Genomic DNA, 18,493 nt, shown 5'->3' on the forward strand with positions numbered 1-18,493 from the left:
TGGTTGCTTCCACCTAAGAGAGCCCCTCCCTGGTTTTGTATTGAACAGGAAGTTCTTGCCCCATTTTGCCACTGCAAAGCCTTTATATCAAACGAATTGTAGAAGTTAAGTCACACCCCATTATCTCGCATTTGCACTCAGTATGGACAAAAGTGTCCAGAGTGTTTAATTCAGACATTTATTTAAATGTTGCCTCAAGCATATGGGTGAACCCTAAATTATGTATTAATAAGTCTCTTTTCTGCTGGACAGAGTGGATTGTGAGGGGGTTGCTACACTCGGTGACCATACAAAACACCCCTCCCATGCTTTCACCACCCCAGAGTGAGTATCCCAGTGGGCCAGAAATCACAGAAGCCTTGGACCCCAATGTAGAGGAAGAGCAAGCTTTGAAAAGAAGCCCTGGAGGAGGAGTTTATATTTGCAATTTATTTAAGTGATATTCCAGGTCAGTTCGGGCTTATTTCTGTTTAAACAGTGTGTTTGTATGTACCCTTATTGTGTATTCACATAGACCTGTAACAGTACAGTACATCAAAGAGATCTCTGAATGTCAAGGCTTTAGACAAAATCCTCCAGTAAAGAGAAAGTATTAATACCCTTTAGTAGCATCATAATCACATTAATATGAAAATGAGAAGTCATTTAAAAAGGTAAGGGAGTCAAATAATTTATTAGTTACTTAAATTAGTTTAACATAACAGCTTTGGTGAATAAATACATGCCCCACAATGTCATAGTTACTGAATTTGGATTAACTTCAGCAACACCTTAAATTAAGCTTATTCTGTTGTGCTATTCTTTCCATGCTCAAGTTCCTGTTTTTACAAATTACTATTCAGTCCTATGCATCAGAAAATATTTTGCAGATAAAGCTGAAATACATCAAGCATTTAATTGCAAAAATTAACAGAAGTTATCCATTTCAAAAGCCTAATAATTCTAGTAGGCCTGCCTAGTAGATGCAGATTTATCCAAACAATGTCTTTCGATAATGATGCTGTTTTGTATTTGAGTATTATAATTATACATCAATAAATTCAAATCACCATGACACTAACTAAAAAAAATCTATTCAATCTTCTAATTGAATCTTTATCACAAAGAGTGGACAGGATACTTTTCCTTCATGCATTCACTCTGTGGCGGTACAAAACTGGAATAACCATTGATGTTGAAATTAGAATCAGTTGTTAGTTTTCATTACAGATCATCTAACCGAAGAAAGAGAACTCTTGGAAATTTCCTCCATAGAGGATAACAATAAAACAGCAATTAGCACTGTTTCAGTTCTTAGCTAATAGATGTTATAGAATTTAGTAACTCCAAGTATAAATCTAGAATTATCATCATTAATATTAAATGTTTACAAATACAGAGCCTTGTTATGACCAGATTAGTACCAAATAATCATGAAAAGATCAAACTTGATTTATAACATTAATAGAACAATAATAATAAATTCCTGATGCCGCTGCACAAGCCTGAATACAAAAGGATAACACATAACGCACATCAAATTTATGGTGTTATCTGAGATCATTTACAACAAAGGGAAGTTGCGGTCAACGTAAAACAAAGCCAAAACAGTGTCGTTCTAAAAGACTTCACAGTGTACTTTGGGGAAAATAAAGATAAATTGCTTCAAAGACAGTAGGATTTCAGAGAAAAATAGCCAATAAATAAAAAAGACAAAGTGCACAAAACATCTTTAACATCTAGACATGGACCTTATTCACGGTAGTGCCATGTTTGAGTTTTGGTAGGGATGAAAATGAGACTGTGAGGGATATACTTACTGTAAATTTTTGTTGTTTAAACTGTTCTGCCGACAAACATTGAAAAAAAGCATCTTTCCAAAAAAATTCAGAAGACAACAAACCTCAAAAAGCACAAATTGCGAGAATTTGATGTAATCTACGAGCCTCATACAGCTTTATTCAGCACATGCCATTGAAGAGACAATAAGTATATCCTTAACTCACAGCCTATTTTTCATTTCCACCAAAAATCAAATATGGCGCTACTGTGAATAAAGTCTATAAATAATAAATATGGTAATTTAAAGGAATCATTGTTAAGTGAGAGGAAGGACATGAGATGAAAAGATGCAGTCTGCTTGGAATCATGACTTCACATTAGCGAAGGTCATTCTCGTCATCCTGAATAGTCTTCTTGATTCTCAGTAGCATAGTGGTCTGCCATTGATCAAGCCTTGTGATTGAGTCAAATTCCTTAATCTGATAAAAATAAAAACATGGACAAAATGATTACAGTAAATTGCTCTGATTACAGTATATTGTACTTGAATTTTAATACATTGGGAGGACTTACCGCTTCAGTGTATGCATCAACATTCTGTTCTTCATATGCATCAAGAAGTTTCTGTTTAGTGTGAAATGCAGTAACATGACAATTGATTACTTCGTTTTGCATTAAATGTTACAAAATGTTCAAGACATTTTGTATTTCAGAAAAATACAAAACCAAGACAATAAAATACTTTACAATAAGGGTGTATTCCATTAACATTAGTTAACTACAGTAGTTAACATTAATGACTGCTGTAAAAGTATTGTTAATCTTGATTAATGTTAATTTCTACACATACGTTTTATGTATTAAAAGTTGTATTCATTAACATTAGTTACTGCAACATGAACAAAAACAGCATTATAGTATTTTGATAAATTAACATGAACCAAGATCAATAAATGCTGTTAAAAATCAATTATAATTAGTTCATGACACCTAATGCATTAATTACGGTTTACAAACAGAACCTTTTTGTAAAGTGTTACCACCAGTACCAGCAGAAAGATTTGGGCCGCTAAAGTCTCAAATGATGATAGCCCAGAAACTGAACATGCAACATCTTGGATCACAATACTACACTTATGAACTACAAGTAAAATACAAAGCAAATTAATGCTCTGTATTTTACGTACACAACAGACAGGAATAGAAAAACTCAAAACCTTAAGAAGTTTGCACTCTCTGGCGTCTGAGAAGGCAGGAAACATTTCTTCATACTTCTGTACAGCCAGCTGGTGATGACAAGAAGGGTAAAATAAGAAGAGATCAGTGAGTTTAGAGTCATTCTGAATATATGAGTCTAACAGTGAAAAGTCTACCACAATCACCTTGCAGTTGAGCATATCCACACAGAAGTGACACAGTGCTGCTTTGAAGAAATGGTCCTTAGCACCATACTTCAACAAGGTAGTATCCATGGAGTAAGATCCAATCTGAACAATTCGACAGAGGCAATCATGTCAATTAATATGAAGGGTAAATTAGATCAATTTAATCTGTATTAGATCAAGCCATGCCCACCTGCTCGAATATTTCAATGGCTTTCTGGTACTGTTCTATCTGACCTGCATAGGTTGCCACTTTGAGAAGACACTTGTTGGCTGCACTAAAAAGAGAGAGAGAGAGAGAGAGAGAGAATAATAATGTTGTCACCTGAACTATAATCTTCTAAAACACCTCCAAAAATACTTACCTCGTCTCACAGAATCATGACTATACCTAAATGTTTGAAAAAGTATTTTACTTGGCTGCTTGTACGCATTAGGTCACTTTCCTGGTGAAATAAACACTAGAGGCACTTCAACAACAATGGTTTTTATTCACTTTCACACAAATCATGAGTTAAACGGCAGATTATCAGTTCATAAACACTTCCTCACAAAATGCACTCTAATGACATCAAAACACTTTTACTATGGCTCATGACTTGAAAGGCGATACATTTTAACAAATAACCAACTACATTTACAAGCTTGTTTGAGCGTAATCAAATTATGCAGTAACTTAATCAATAGACCGTTGCACTCGCGATGCAAAGGAGCGGGGTACGAGTCCTGAAGAGTATGCGAGTCAAAAGTGTCAAAAGAAGCATCAGCTTTAGCTATTGATTTTTTTCATCTCACGTTTGCTTTTTATGACACTATCGGTTAGGTTTAGGTTTAAGGTTTAGGGTAGGGAGCAGAGCCGGTACTAGTATGCAATCTTTGGTGGGGCAATTGTATGTTTAGGGGGTGGGCAACGTTGATCGTTTCGCCATCAATTTGAGGAAGGAATGCAGGTTGATTGTTTCACTGTCAGTCAGGACAGAGGCACCACAAGTTTCTGGGGGGGCATGAGCTCCCCCCCCCACCCACCTTAGACCAGTCCATGGTAGGGAGGTGGGTTTTGTTGATTTAAAACTCAATAGAGCATTAACCTTAAAAATCTCACCTGTTGGGGGTCTCATGGGCACCATGCGAGGGACGGATGTGTGAATGGCGAGCTCTGTGCACTTTGCTAGTTTTAATAATATTTGTGTCACAAACCGGTGAGATTTGATACACCCTGATCCTTAATTGTTTTGGGAAGACAATATGTCAAGGAATTCAAAATCCTTGGGCTCTGGAGATATTAAAAGACACTTACATGCTCGGGCTGATTCCCCTCAGACTCAATTCGGATGGTGAACAAAGAAATCCAGCATGAACTGATGAATGTGTCGGCAATGCTGACGAAGGTTGTTGCAGACTTGGAGGATCTGGCTGTTACACGTCGATCGATCACTACCATGGAGACAAAATTCTCTGCGTTGGTTACTAGACTGTCAGACGTCAAGAAACGGATCGATTATCTGGAGTCATCGGAGAGGGAATTAGTTGCTAACCCGCTAGCGTCCAAGACAGACTTGCAATGCGTTTGGGAAAAACTGGAGGATTTGGAGAATCGTAGTCGGCAAAACAACGTTCAAATTGTTGGAATTCCTGAGCATGTCGTGCGTGGGGTTAATGCCCACGTTTTTCTGTTTCCTGTTTGTTTGGTTCTTGGGATTTGATTGTTGCTCTAATGTTGGAATGTGGTCTTTATAATTTTATTTTTGACACACAATCTGTTTTTTCTAATATGAGTGGATTGTCTCTCTCCACGTGGAATGTGAATGGGTTGGGGCACCCCATAAAAAGAAGGAAGGTTATTTCTTTTCTTAAGCGTAAAAATATGATCTAGTGTTTCTTCAAGAAACGCATTTTTCCCCGCAGGAAGCTGAAAAATTTGGGAAGATATGGGGTGGACATGTTATCTTTAGTGCTGGCCCAAGTAAGAGCAGGGGAGTCATTACACTGATAAGTAAACATCTACAATTCAAATATCTCAAACAGAGTAAAGATAAATTAGGAAGAGTCATTATTGTTTTAGCAGAAATTCAGGGGCAAAGTGTTATTTTGGCTAATATTTATGCACCTAACATTGATGATCAGGGCTTTTTTATAGATCCTGAAGGGATGTTGCAAGCCGTTGGCACCCCTCATGATATAATATTGGGAGGAGACTTTAATCTATTGATGGACTCAGTGCTTGGTCATGGTGAAGCAAATGTGTGTAAGCCCCCTAGAACAACACTGACGCTTCACAAGATGTGTAAAAATCTTGGTCTTACAGATATTTGGAGACTTTTAAACCCATCTGGTAGGGACTATACATTCTTTTCATCAGTCCATAAGATTTACTCTAGAATAGATGATGTTGTTTGAAAGTATATCTTTTTTTAAATGTTTTTTTATTTTATTTTTTTTGTTCTAATTGTTGGTGACCACTGTAGTGCGTGTTTGTGTCGGGTGTGGGAGAATGTTCAGGGGGAGGGGTTTAATGTATATAATTGAATCCATATTTTATGTTATGTTTGTATGATTTATGTATGGAATCAATAAAAACTGTTAATAGCAACAACAACAACAAAAAAACCTCACCTGTTTGGGAGTAAATTTAACACTTTTAGTGCTACTCAGAGGATATTCAGCTCAGAATTGCTGCACCGATTATTCTGCAAAAATGTCGCCACAGTCACGGATTTTCATGAGATCAATCTGAAAAATACAATCTTAAAGAAGACACAAAGAATTTTGTAGATTACCTGGTGGACTCCTCCCCTTTGTAGTAATCTGCTGCCTGTTCATAATGAGCAACAGCCTGTAAACAAATATATATAAATAAATATTTTGAGTAGAGCTCTCAAATTAATGTGTTAACATGCGATTCATTTTAATGTTTAATGCATTAATTTTTCATTAACACATTTACCAATCTGACATTATTTGATTATGACATTATATTCAGCTCCATGTGAGATCTGAACACTGGGTTGGAGTAGGGTAGAATGTGTCCGGGTCATTACACACAGCAATTCCGTATCAGTGAACACGTGATGGGGAAAAGACCTCTTAATGCTATTTATTGTACAAAACAAACCCAGATGGGACCTGTGATAGAAATCAAGTACTTCGCAGCCTCTGTAGGGCACAACATAATTACCACAGAAGCACGTCACAAGAACAAGACGTCTGCAGTGCCTTTCATGTGGAGTTTAAAGCGGCTCTAGGCGATGTCATTTATACCCTGATGCGAATCATGAATGCGGCTTCACGATTGCTATAGCCAAGTGGATAGCCACAGTCTGTCAGCCAAATAATATTGTGAAGGATGAGAGTTTAAAAGATTTAATGTGCATTGGAATGAATACTCAACCTATGTGTGGACTAGTTCTTTCCATTAGTCAACCTACTACGGAGACTTTCAACATTCAATGTTACTTGAACTGATGCTATTTTAGTGCATTTCTATCTTAATACTTGGGAATACTTTGTTTGAAAAATTGTAATAAAGCATTATTTTTTCATATTGTTTTGTCTTCTTTCCTAAGAAGGAAATAAATGCATTTTGACAGGAAAAAAAGTATATATATAGTCAAATTTCAGCATTTTCAAAATCTGCAATTATGAAAAATTCTGCGATTAATCGCAATAAAAAAAATCTAATCGACTCACAGCACTAATTTTGAGTCAAATTTAAGCTATTTTTAGCTTCAATTTTATTTTTCATAAGCCACATGGGCTTCTTTATCATTGATACATTAAATATACTGTAGTGTCATCTGAATGGATATGAAATTATTTTGATACTTTTGACCACCTGTTCGTATTCATCAAGGAATATTGAATATTGTATTGATACTTCAACACTTTAACATAAACAGATCACATCGCACTTACTTTGTCTATGTCCAATAACTCAGACTCATAGATTTCAGCTATAGATATGTGGTTTTTTGCTGCAATGTTGAAACGCCCCTGTGGAAACAGATGTGTATGTGTAAGTGTAAGGAAAATTCCAAATCAGAGCACTGTATCAGTGTTTGAATACTTAGTTTGTTCTCACCATATCTGTGTAGATGTCAATGGCCTGACAGAAACAGCTTATTGCCTCTGTACAGATAAGTTGTAGAAGAACATAGTACAAATCAAACCATGTTCACCTTTCTATTCTGAATTAGATTATATACTGAGGCATTTGCATTGTTACAGTAAGAATAAAAAGTGTAATTATGGGATGAACTGAAGAAATGTACCTTGAGGATCAGCCTTCTTGAAAGCATTGCCAGCATCAATGAAGTTCAAGGCTGCATTGTGTTTGCTTTGCACTTGCAAATGCAGTTGTGCAGCTTTGCAGAAGGCACCTCCTGCAGCTAATATAATGGAATAAAGCAATAGTGCATAAGACTAAAAAAGCTGAAAGTACGTAATTTCTGCACCACTAGCACCACCAAATGGAACTGCAAAAATAAACTTTAGCTGTTTCTCAATGTCCATTCTTTTGGCGTTCTTACGTTCTTGTGGACTTGTTTGACATCATCAGCCACCTTGAATCTACATATCACAGCACATCTCAAAACTCGCATGGATGCGTTTTATATCTTAATGTCTTCCGACAGTAAGTCAAGATTTTCACAAGAACGAGAACGCGTTCTTAGAATTGAGAAACACCTGTTTTCAAAACAGCTTTCTGAATACGCCCCCTGTCTGCCATTGGACAAACAAAGAGGTAATCCCACCCCCAACTCACACCATTGGCTGAGGCAACTTTATTGTGTATGTACAGAGGGGTCACTTAAACAGAGGATTTCCATAGCGCTATAGAAAAACAGTGCTTACAGTTTTTGAGAAAATTATCCTATGAATGGTTTACTTATAGTTGACTCTGTATATTAAGCTGGGATTGGAGAAAGTATTTTAACACAGAAAAAGTTACGTACTTCAGCTTTAAGAAAAAACAATGTGTTTTATGGGGGCATTAGCACCTGCAGCAGGGGGGATTGTTGCAGGGGCTAAAAATACTATCCTTTCAGGTACTGGGCAGTTATTAAAAAACTTTTGATGTAATCACCTTGAACAAAACTGAAATAACAAATAAGTATTTTGTCTCAAATTAAATGTGATAATTTCAGGGATTTTCGTAAGCTAAATAAATGTGCAACATTTTAAAAATCAAATTAAATATTAGATAAAATTGCCTCAAAACAAACCTTTAGACATTACCCGCAATGATCTCAAGGATCAGGAACATTTTACAGTGCCAAACAGATGTGTGGGAAAGTGTTGTGGGTGTATATGTTGCTATTTAGTGTTTTGGGCCAAAAAAAAAAATCAAAAGTACCATTGTACCCTATTATCAAACAAGTGGTGCAGAAGTTGCCATGTAACATACCACTCCAGTTCTTTGCCATCTTGAACATGTTGGCAGCTCTCACATACATGTCACACGCCTCCTCAACCTTGGAGGAACTCCTGCAATGAACAAAAGCGAGGAGGAAGGTTCACACCGTTCATTGAACAGCCAAGAGGGGGAGCAGAGTTTACTCAAGCCATTAGGCGGCGCTATTTGCAACTGTCGACTGCACTCGCACCGCGTGTTTTCAGACTTGAAATGGACAACATGAAGCAAGAAGACCCCGAAACCAACGTGAAAGCCCAGGCCCGATGTTGCTCTTTGGCCTGGAAGTACTTCATCAAAAACGAGGACGATGGCACTGTTTATTGCAAGCTGTGCAAAACTAACTTTAAGTTCTGTTCAAATACAGCTAATATGATTAAACACCTCAGAGTGAAACATCGACTGATCCTCCCCACAACCGCATACGGGGCTGAAAGACTATGTACGGAAGATCCGGAGCAGAGCAGCATCGGTGAGTTGTCCCAGTGTTCGATTCAAGCCAAATAATATTTTTATTATTATTTTAGTCATCATTTTAATAAAAAAAATAAAAAGAGAGGAAAGCGCTCTCTTTAGTGCCCAGAAATATATTTATTTTTTATACTTCATATATGCAATGTGAGGCTACTTGGATAATTAATTTAGTTTCGATAAAATGATAATAATTGTAGACTAGGAAAATCATAAAAATGTCTAGCGACATTATAGCTAAATACGAGCAACGCTGTTAGTAATAATGCAGTTCTACAAGCTGGGATTATAAACAAACAAATTATAGACAGCAACATTACTTATTGCAAACACACAGTTTATACCTAGCCCTTTTATTACTATTATAAAGTTCAAGGTCTGCACATTCATTGTTGCCGAGCTGTAAAATGTGCATCATTTACCCAAAAAACGATCCAAACAACGAATGTGACGTTTTCATCTTCTTGTCTGCCTCAGCCATAATGGCCAAAGCTTCCTTTTCTTTCCCAGAATTATCCATTATGTCAGGTCAGATTTGCGCTGGTTTCTGTAGAAAAATATCCAAGCAGTGTCCAATTCACATCGCCTGTAATCAAGTTATTTGTTTTATTGACGCATGACGCGGAAATCGGAAGTAAATTCGCACTGACGCAAACGCAAAGTTGGGGATTGTCGCAAAATAGTTGTTTTCAAAATAAAATACCAGTGAAGCAGTGTTACGATATTTTAAGTATACCTTGACTTATAAATAGCTGTGAGTTATTAATTCGCTTTATGTATGAGAATCATGCATAAGCAATTTCGTTTTGTTATCCCGCATTAACATGAAGTTATGGAGGTTTTTCGCTTTTCTTCAGTGTACACAATTTCCTCTGGAACCCTAGTGGCCAACGCGCCAAGCACATCCAGTTCCAGCGTGTTGGTCTCAAACGCGCGACGAGGGGTATGCAGGTATTTTATGATGTTTTACTTTTCACACGTGAGGCATTTTAAATATATAATTTAGGCCTGCGACATTAATATGAATCAGCATCGGAGGTGATTAAATGTTGATGGCCATCATTATGCTGGCCCGGAAGAAATACATCCAGTTAAACGTTGGATATGTTAAATGCAAATAATTGCTATTTCCACCCTGTGTATCATATTGTATGCGTTCTTTTGTAGTATCCCCTAGATAAACACTATTATGACGAATGATGGGGATAACGTTGATGTTTAGTAATTATAATTTTTTTACATAAAATATGTTATTTATTCTTGATCTTCACAGCATGCACAAAATGCTGTCAGGTAGTTGATATTATGTTTAAAGCACTTTCATGTCTTACAGTATGACATACTCTATTCTAAACTATTTTTTTCTCTCATATCAATAGATCACAACAGTGCCCGCCCACTTTTTCATCCGTCTTTGTTCCGGAAGTATTTTTCCCCCATTAATTTCTTCATTGGGATTTAATAGAAAACTTCATAAAAGAATTCTAAGCCATAAACCCAAACCAACCAGCTCAGAGGTGAATCACAACATTACAAACTTTGTTTTGAGGCAAAGAGGTATTTGAAAATCGTACAAAATGACAAAGACTTTTTTTTATTATTATACAATGAACATCAAATAAACAGAATAAATACCAACTACAATAAAACAGAGAGAAAAGAAGAAAAAGATCAGGGGTATTACTAAATATCTTTTAAAAATCAATCATCCAAGGAAAAAAGATAAAAAAGACTTAAAAATATTAATGCCCAATTCCTAATGCGCTCTAAGTCCTCGTGGTGGCGTAGTGACTCGCCTCTATCCAGGTGGCGGAGGACGAATCTCAGTTGCCTCCATGACTGAGACTGTCAATCCGCGCATCTTATCACGTGGCTTGTTGAGCGCATTACCACAGAGGCGTAGCACTGTGGAGGCCCACGCTATTCTCCGCGGCATCCACTCACCCCACCGAGAGCGAGAACCACATTATAGCGACCACGAGGAGGTTACCCCATGTGACTCTACCCTCCCTAGCAACCGGGCCAATTTGGTTGCTTAGGAGACCTTGCTGGAGTCACTCAGCATGCCCTGGATTCGAACTCGTGACTCCAGGGGTGGTAGTCAGCATCAATACTCGCTGAGCTACCCAGGCCCCCCAAGATATACACAAATCAAAGGATCACGTTTCCGTGTTTGCAGCAGAACAGGCACAGGTAGTAAAGCTGACGGCATCAGCAACAGTAAATAATGGGAATGGGGCTTAGCGGGGGGTCAGCTTCAAGCTTGAACTCAGTTATTGGCAGGCCCAAACGGAATCTGTGTGCATAAAACTCTGCAGCAAACAACAAGATCTAAACATTCCCCAGCATGTTTGTTTATGAAATATTTTCATAATGCTTTTAGCTACCAATAAGAGTGTAATTCTTTCAGCTGCATTTAATACATTTTACTATGTTTAAATCCCTTCCACAAAATTCTGCTTATTGTCACTCAAAATTAACACCAAAAATCCGTCTGTGCCTAGTTATTGGTTATGCATTTTGTCCAGATAACCCATATTGGGACAGCGTTTATAAAATGACACAAGGGGACTAGCCATGTCATAACATTTCTATAACTTCATGAAAATACTAAATGTTAAAACACTGTCATCTGTATTAAGGACATAGGATAAAAACATGATCACAACCTTTTCATGACAAAAAAAGGTTTTACAATGTTGTGCTAGCTGAGTAATTACAGTTCTGTGAAAAAGTATTTCTTCTGTTTTTGTGTATACAGGATCTCATACTAAATTGTTTCAAAAATTCAAACAAAATGTAACATAAAACAAAGGCAATCTGAGTAAACACAAAATACAGTTTTAAATGATAATATTATTTATTGAAGCAGAAATGTTATCCAATACCAACTGGGCCTGTGTGAAAAAGTTAGTTACTAAATCCCCAAATTTATGAAACTGCATTCATAATGGGGTTCAGTTGGACTAGACACACCCAGGTCTGATTACTGCCAGCCCTGTTCAATTAAATCAACACCTAAATTGAACTTTTTCAGCAGCATGAAGTTGGCTAAAAGGTCTCACCCAGTAGCACACTATGCCAAGGTCAAAAAAAATTCTAGAAATGAGGAAAAAAGTGATTGAAATACATGAGTCTGGGAAGGGTTACAAAGCTATTTCAAAGGCTCTGGGACTTCAAAGAACCACAGTGAGAGCCATTATCTCCAAATGGAGAAAACTTGGCACAGTAGTGAACCTTCCCAGAAGTGGCCGACCTTCAAAAATTCCTCCAAGAGCACAGTGACAAGTCCAGGAAGTCACAAGGACAGCAACCAAGGAACTGCAGGCCACTCTTGCATCAATAAAGGTCACTGTTCATGACTCCACTATCAGAAAAACACTGGCCAAAAATGCCATCCATGGAAGAGTGGTGAGGCGAAAATCACTGCTAACCCAAAAGAACATTAAGGCTCATCTGAATTTTGCCAAAACACACCTTGATGATCCTCAAACCTTTTGGGAGAATGTTCTGTGGAACTGTTTGGAAGACAGGGGTCCCGTTACATCTAACATAAATCAAACACAGAATTCCACAAAAAGAACATCATAACTACGATCAAGCATGGTGGTGATAGTGTGATGATGTGGGGATGCTTTGCTGCTTCAGGGACAATGCGACTTGTAATAATTGAGGGAAACATGAATTCTGCTCTCTACCAGAAAATCCTAAAGGAGAACGTCCGTGAGTTGAAGCTGAGCAACTGATTTATGCAGCAAGACAATGGTCCAAAACATAGGAGTAAGTCCACCTCTGAATGGCTCAAAAAAGCAAAATTAAAGTTCTGGAGTGGCCTAGTCAAAGTCCAGACTTGAACCCAATTGCGATGCTGTGGCAGGACCTTAAATGGGCAGTTCATTCTCGAAAGCCCTCCAATGTGGCTGAACTAAAGCAGTTCTGCAAAGAAGAGTGGGCCAGAATTGCACCACAGTGTGTGAAAGACTGATTTCCAGTTATTGGAACCGTTTGGTTGCAGTTGTTGCTGCTAAAGGTGGCACAACCTGCAATTAAATTTAAGGGGGCAGTTCGTTTTTCACAAGGGTGATATAGGTGTTGGATAACCTTTTTGCTTCAATAAAAAAAAAAAAAAAAAAAAATATAATATATATATATATATATATATATATATATATATATGAAAACAGTATTTTCTGTTTACTCAGGTTGCCTTTGTTTTATGTGATATCTCATTTGGAGATCTGAAACTATTTAGTATGAAAAATACACAAAAATAGAAGAAATCAGGAAGGGGCAAATACTTTTTCACAGCACTGTATTTACATTCCTGTGTAACAATTTTACTGAAATTAATCCTTTGAATTTTTGATTTCATATTTCACCACAGACATGGATCCCCCACCTCAAAGGTTTCCTGGAAGTATTGGCGCACCAAACCTTAAGAGAAAAATTGATCGTTTTTTGCCCTATTCTGATCGACGCACATCAAAAGTGTGGAACCACTACACTCAGTTAAGTTTGCATCGTGTTGAGTGTAATCATTGTAAGAGACAGCTTTCCTTTCACAACAGCACCACTTCCATGAGAGAACACATAGGACGCAAACACGGCATTTGGGAAGGAGCAGCACCACCTCACAACACAGCAGGAATCCCCACCCCTACTGCCTTACATCCTCACATGGTTCAGACCACTTTACATCGTAGCAGATTAACAGCATGTAACACCACAGGTAATGTGCTGACTGCTGCATTTCAGCCAATGTTACCTGTTACTGTCAAAGAGGAACAGCAAGAGGTACTGCTTCCTGAGATGGGGGAGACCAAGCCTGCTCGGATCTCATGTGCCCCTGGCTTTGCTGGAGGCAGTACCTCTAGTTCTAATGCTGTTCCCCACCAAGTGAGCTGCCTATTGTATAATTTTTCTTCAGGGGAGATGAACAGCACAGCTGAAAGCCGCGGCAACTGCAGTGATGCAAGAGGCAGCAGTAACAAGCGAGCTGAGGTGTTAACTGATCTTATCTTGGAGATGATATTTAGAGATCTTCAGCCATTGTCTGTGGTGGAAGAGAGGGGATTCAGACTCTTGCTGGGTTGCTTAGAGCCTAAATATTCCGTGCCTTCTCCATCTCTGCTTGGCAGCCTACTTTGGCATCGCTACCATAATCTTAAACAATACCTTCAGCAGCATCTTAAGACTGGACTGGCCTCTCACTCTTTGGCCCTCTGCACTGAACACTGGCAATCTGTAGAAGGATGTGGGGTTGGAGGAGATGGTCAGTCCTACCTTACGGTCAGTGCACATTTTGTAGACGCTCATTGGCACCTGGCACGTTGTGTGCTTGAGACACGGCCAATACCAGAATTCAGTGGTAACGGATCTGGAAGAGGGTATGCTCGTTTTGCGGACACTTTGAGAGCAATACTTTCGGAGTTCCAACTTCCAGAGAATTTTGTGTTCTGTGTTGTGCATGACAGTCCCTCTGGAACGGAGGCCAGGGGGCAAGAGAATATGGCCATTGATCCAGAATATCAACAAGAATTTGCTGGACCCAGTCATCCTCCTCCTAGTAATCTTCCTGAGGGTTGGGCACCTATACTTTGTGCAGGACAGGCCCTGAAGCTCTGTGTCCAGGAGGGGCTTTGGGTCGAGACCGTCAGACAAGCTCTTGCGGATGCTCGGGGCATTGTCTTACATTTCCAGCATAATGTGAATGCTGCTACAGCTCTGAGCCAGAAAGCAGAGGCTGTTAGTAAAGAATCAGCAAGCCTTGTGTTGAATGACCCCGACCGTTGGACCACTGCCATTGAGATGTGTGAGAGTCTACTGGATCTCAAATGGGTGATAAGCTCAGTATTAGAAGAACAAAAAGTAGCACCAAACCTAGCAGATCATCAGTGGCGTCTTATACATGAACTTGTGCCCGTGCTTAAAACTGTCCGCATTGCGGCATCATTTCTGAGTGAGGACATCAATGGCCCGATTTCTGCCCTAATGCCATGCCTCCAAGGAGTGTCCCGGCTCCTTGGACAGAAAATTGCAGAGTGCAGCTGTCCAGTGGTGAGGGGAGTTATGGAGAGAATTCGTGCTGGAATGGACAAACGCTGGAGTCTGAGTGATGAAGATGCTCTTCTGGACAGCCCTGCTGCGCTGTCCTCATTTCTGGACCCACGTTTTAAAGAGTTGCGGTTTCTTAGCCCACATGCCCGCAGCAAGCTGCATGACAAGGTGAAAGAGCTGCTTTCGGTTCAAGCTTACACAAGTGAAGAAGGAAGGAGCGGAGAGAGGGTTCAAAGCATGGAAATGGAAGACAGTGTGGATGAAAGAGGAGAACCTCCAATTTTTGAGTTGGATGATCCCTTGCCAATGCCTGCGATGGCATCTTTGGACTCACCTGAATCATGTGGCTCAGCAGAGGAGGGTGACAGCATTGAGTTTAAGCCATGCAAGCCCTCTGTTGCTGTGTCATGTCCAGAACAGGTCAATGAAAATGCACTTGATGTTGGTTCGCCCATTAGCAGTCGTACTAGAAGAAGAATCAGTAGAAGACCTTCTAGTGGGACTACTCTGACATCGCCATTGAGAGGAGATTTACAGCTCAATGCTCGCACACGAATGAGTCCTATTCCCCAGAGTATGTATGACATTCTTTTGGGGGAGGACCCCACTGAAAGAATGCCTGAGATTCACCAGCAGCTGGAAAATTACATTGCAGAGCCCCTTTGTAAACGTAGCCTCTCACCACTGCAATGGTGGTGCAACAAGGAACACCGGTTTCCTGCTGTGGCTAGACTGGCAAGAAAATATCTATCCATACCGGCTACTGCCGTTTCTGCAGTTCAGGCCTTTGCTCCAAGAGACTCTCCAGTGACCCAAAGAAGGGCCACATTGGGATCTAAACATCTTGACCATATTTTATTTCTTCATCAGAACGCTGATTACGTGGATCAGTTAAAAGGTGGCACCTCTGGACGGGAAACTGACCAGAGGAATGCTGTAAGTGGGAACCAAAGCAGAGACAATCTTTACCAGACTCTTGTATCCTATGAAAGTAAGATTCACGTGTCTGATGAGGAATCATGATCACTGTTTATGTACATATGGACAAGGTCATACTGACAGTTCTGTTGACAGAATGGAGGTAGAAATTTGCATTTGAAGACAAGAAGGCTTTGTCTTACACCACAAAATAAGCTCCTTTTAATATATTGCTTATCTGACATGAGAGTTGTAGTGAGATATGAATACAGTCAAACTGCACTGCTGTATAAATAAGCTTTGAAGTACCTAATGGTGATTCCTTGTACAAGGAGCTAGTGACACTAACATTTAATATAGTCTGGTCTCTAAGATGTCTGAGGATCTGTGTAGTCATTGTCTTGTGACTAATGTTGATAATGTTTTACTAAATCAGTGATTGTTAACTGCCTGTAATGCATTACATAATTGATTATTATATGTTGTTACATGGTTAAATTTGGTATATACTGTTACTTTAATATTGTCACTTTACAGTGTTGTAAGCATTACATGGAATCCATTGTCAAGCTCGTGCATGCATTTCAACATCATTGCTTCCTCCTTTCATATTTATGGGGAGTATTATGTACTAGGGCTTGCACGACTTTCAATTTGTACTTGTCACTGTTATGTAAATGACTCCCTACACACTTGGTTTGTATGTAAACACTCCAAATGAACTCAATTAACAAATTAACCATCTCTGATATCCACATCGCCAATGTGGTTCGCTTATATCGTGCTTTATTAACACAACGTGCTATGGGTCCACTTTCTTTTATACTTTTATATTTTGTGTAATCCAAAATGTATTTGGCCATTACGGTTTACTATACAAAGCTATTAACACACAGCTACGCAGAGAAAAGCTTTGTGGACAGAGGAATTCTCTTCCTGCTGTCACAATGTATATAACAAGCGCAACTGAAGTCGGTGCAACCCACTATTATGGACTTGGAAATGAGGTATTAGTTGACTTTTTGCTACTTGCAACAGTGGACTTCATCCTTAACAGTGTACCCTATAGGCAGCATGTACATATTAAAGTGTTTTATCAAATATTTTGGAGTTTGGACATTACAGATGGAAAATGACAGGTTTTGGATTTGTTTTTATTTTGTTTAACAATACAATATTAAAACATTTACTCCATTAAAAATCGAACATAACCAAACACCTTACAATATATAATAAACATTAAAAGTGAAAGTCAACAATTTCTCACAAAGTTGTTGGATGATTCAGGGTTGCTAAATAATGTAAAGTAAATGTTTTAGTTTAATCCTTTTGTAATGTGCATACTAAAATGGTGCCTTAGCAGTAATAATAATAATAAAAAAAACCTTATAGATCACATGGCTTTTGTGCGATGTAAAAGATAGGATAGTAAGCTGACGTGTACTTGCATAACCAACTTAATGTATCCTAATGACTATAGGTTTGTTGTAATAAAGGTATATTTATAGCATAACTTAATTCAAATGTATGCACTTTTAACGCAAAAAGAGATGGGAGGCTCAATTGTAAATCTAAACTGAGTGAAAACATTGAATCTGAACTTGATGAGAACATTTATAATCAGTTAAACATGGGGGGGGGGGGTGTTTTTTTTTTTTTAAATTTGTTTATTTTATAAAACCATCATACAACAGTAACTGATCTAGTACATTTAAAATCTTTTTCTTTTGCCTTGAGTCCCTTGTGTATTTTCCAATTTTGGAAATTGTAAGTTTTTTAAATTTAATTTCAAAATTAAAATCAAGGTAATGACACTTCTCATTTAAAAGTGGGCTACTCTATAGATGAGGAAGCTCTGATTTGATTACCTTTAAAAGGTAAGGACTTGACACCTATTCTCCACCAAATTCCCAAATATCTGAACATCTCTATGCCTAGTCAGTGACTTCTTAAGTATATTTACTGCAAACTTAAATGCACTTCATGACTTTGCAGTGGACTCCTCTGCAACATTTAAGGGACAATTTACATCTGGCTTCTGCTCTGACCTTTGTCCTTGCTGGCCCAACGCTGTCTGGAGTTGGTCTGTCCTGATCGACATGGGAGAGTGTGTCTTCAAATATCTGTTGTTTAAAAGGTAAAAATGTCATTTTTTAATGACCGATTTTAGAGAAAAGGTGTGGAATGTAAAAATGAACTCATTAGTAAGAAGCATGCTTCTTACTGTCCGTACATGTATCTTAACCCAAAACTAAAAATAATCTTCTAGCATCTGAGTGGGTCCTTGTATAATATTTGTCAACAGCCTGTACAATCAGTACAGTGTCATAACTACATTTTCTGTGATGAATAGTGTTGAAAAATCTTTACAAATATTTCCTGTTTGTGTAACTATTTTAAGCTGATGTGTTATTTTATTAAATGTTTTTCAAATACATCTGTGCAATCAAAACATTGTTTTGTTGAGCGGCACCTCACGCACGACAGAAACATT

General features: G+C 38.3%; 2 protein-coding genes across 3 annotated transcripts; one reads left to right on the forward strand and one right to left on the reverse strand.

Annotated features, from left to right (window-relative positions):
- Window positions 1–465: 465 nt before the first annotated feature.
- On the reverse strand, window positions 466–9,659 carry LOC127431867 (alpha-soluble NSF attachment protein-like). The gene is made up of 11 exons (XM_051682487.1): window positions 9,447–9,659; window positions 8,548–8,627; window positions 7,412–7,528; window positions 7,222–7,268; window positions 7,056–7,133; window positions 5,921–5,976; window positions 3,337–3,421; window positions 3,144–3,248; window positions 2,979–3,047; window positions 2,335–2,385; window positions 466–2,240 (listed from the first exon to the last, which is right to left on the reverse strand). Exons 1-11 carry the CDS (start codon window positions 9,542–9,544, stop codon window positions 2,139–2,141), a joined length of 888 nt encoding a protein of 295 aa, XP_051538447.1. The 5' UTR covers window positions 9,545–9,659; the 3' UTR covers window positions 466–2,138.
- LOC127431823 (uncharacterized) lies at window positions 8,646–18,436 on the forward strand. Of its 2 annotated transcripts, XM_051682415.1 has the most exons (3): window positions 9,881–9,975; window positions 10,404–10,541; window positions 13,409–18,436. In XM_051682415.1, exon 3 carries the CDS (start codon window positions 13,411–13,413, stop codon window positions 16,102–16,104), a length of 2,694 nt encoding a protein of 897 aa, XP_051538375.1. In that variant the 5' UTR covers window positions 9,881–9,975; window positions 10,404–10,541; window positions 13,409–13,410; the 3' UTR covers window positions 16,105–18,436. The 2 variants fall into 2 exon arrangements, with proteins under 2 accessions (XP_051538366.1, XP_051538375.1); XM_051682406.1 differs by lacking the exons at window positions 9,881–9,975; window positions 10,404–10,541 and adding an exon at window positions 8,646–9,025.
- Window positions 18,437–18,493: the final 57 nt, after the last annotated feature.

This window comes from Myxocyprinus asiaticus, chromosome 4 (assembly GCF_019703515.2).
Source record: "Myxocyprinus asiaticus isolate MX2 ecotype Aquarium Trade chromosome 4, UBuf_Myxa_2, whole genome shotgun sequence".
NCBI classification, from domain to species: domain Eukaryota; kingdom Metazoa; phylum Chordata; class Actinopteri; order Cypriniformes; family Catostomidae; genus Myxocyprinus; species Myxocyprinus asiaticus.

Coding starts and splice junctions, on each gene's coding strand:
- LOC127431867 (XM_051682487.1), bottom strand. CDS start 9,544: ATGGATAATTCTGGGAAAGAAAAGGAAGCTTTGGCCATTATGGCTGAG. Junction 5,977..7,055: donor AGTTATTGGACATAGACAAA/GTAAGTGCGATG, acceptor ATTTGTTTACAG/GCTGTTGCTCATTATGAACA. Junction 2,241..2,334: donor TTGATGCATACACTGAAGCG/GTAAGTCCTCCC, acceptor TATTTTTATCAG/ATTAAGGAATTTGACTCAAT.
- LOC127431823 (XM_051682406.1), top strand. CDS start 8,767: ATGGACAACATGAAGCAAGAAGACCCCGAAACCAACGTGAAAGCCCAG. Junction 9,026..13,408: donor TCCGGAGCAGAGCAGCATCG/GTGAGTTGTCCC, acceptor ATTTCACCACAG/ACATGGATCCCCCACCTCAA.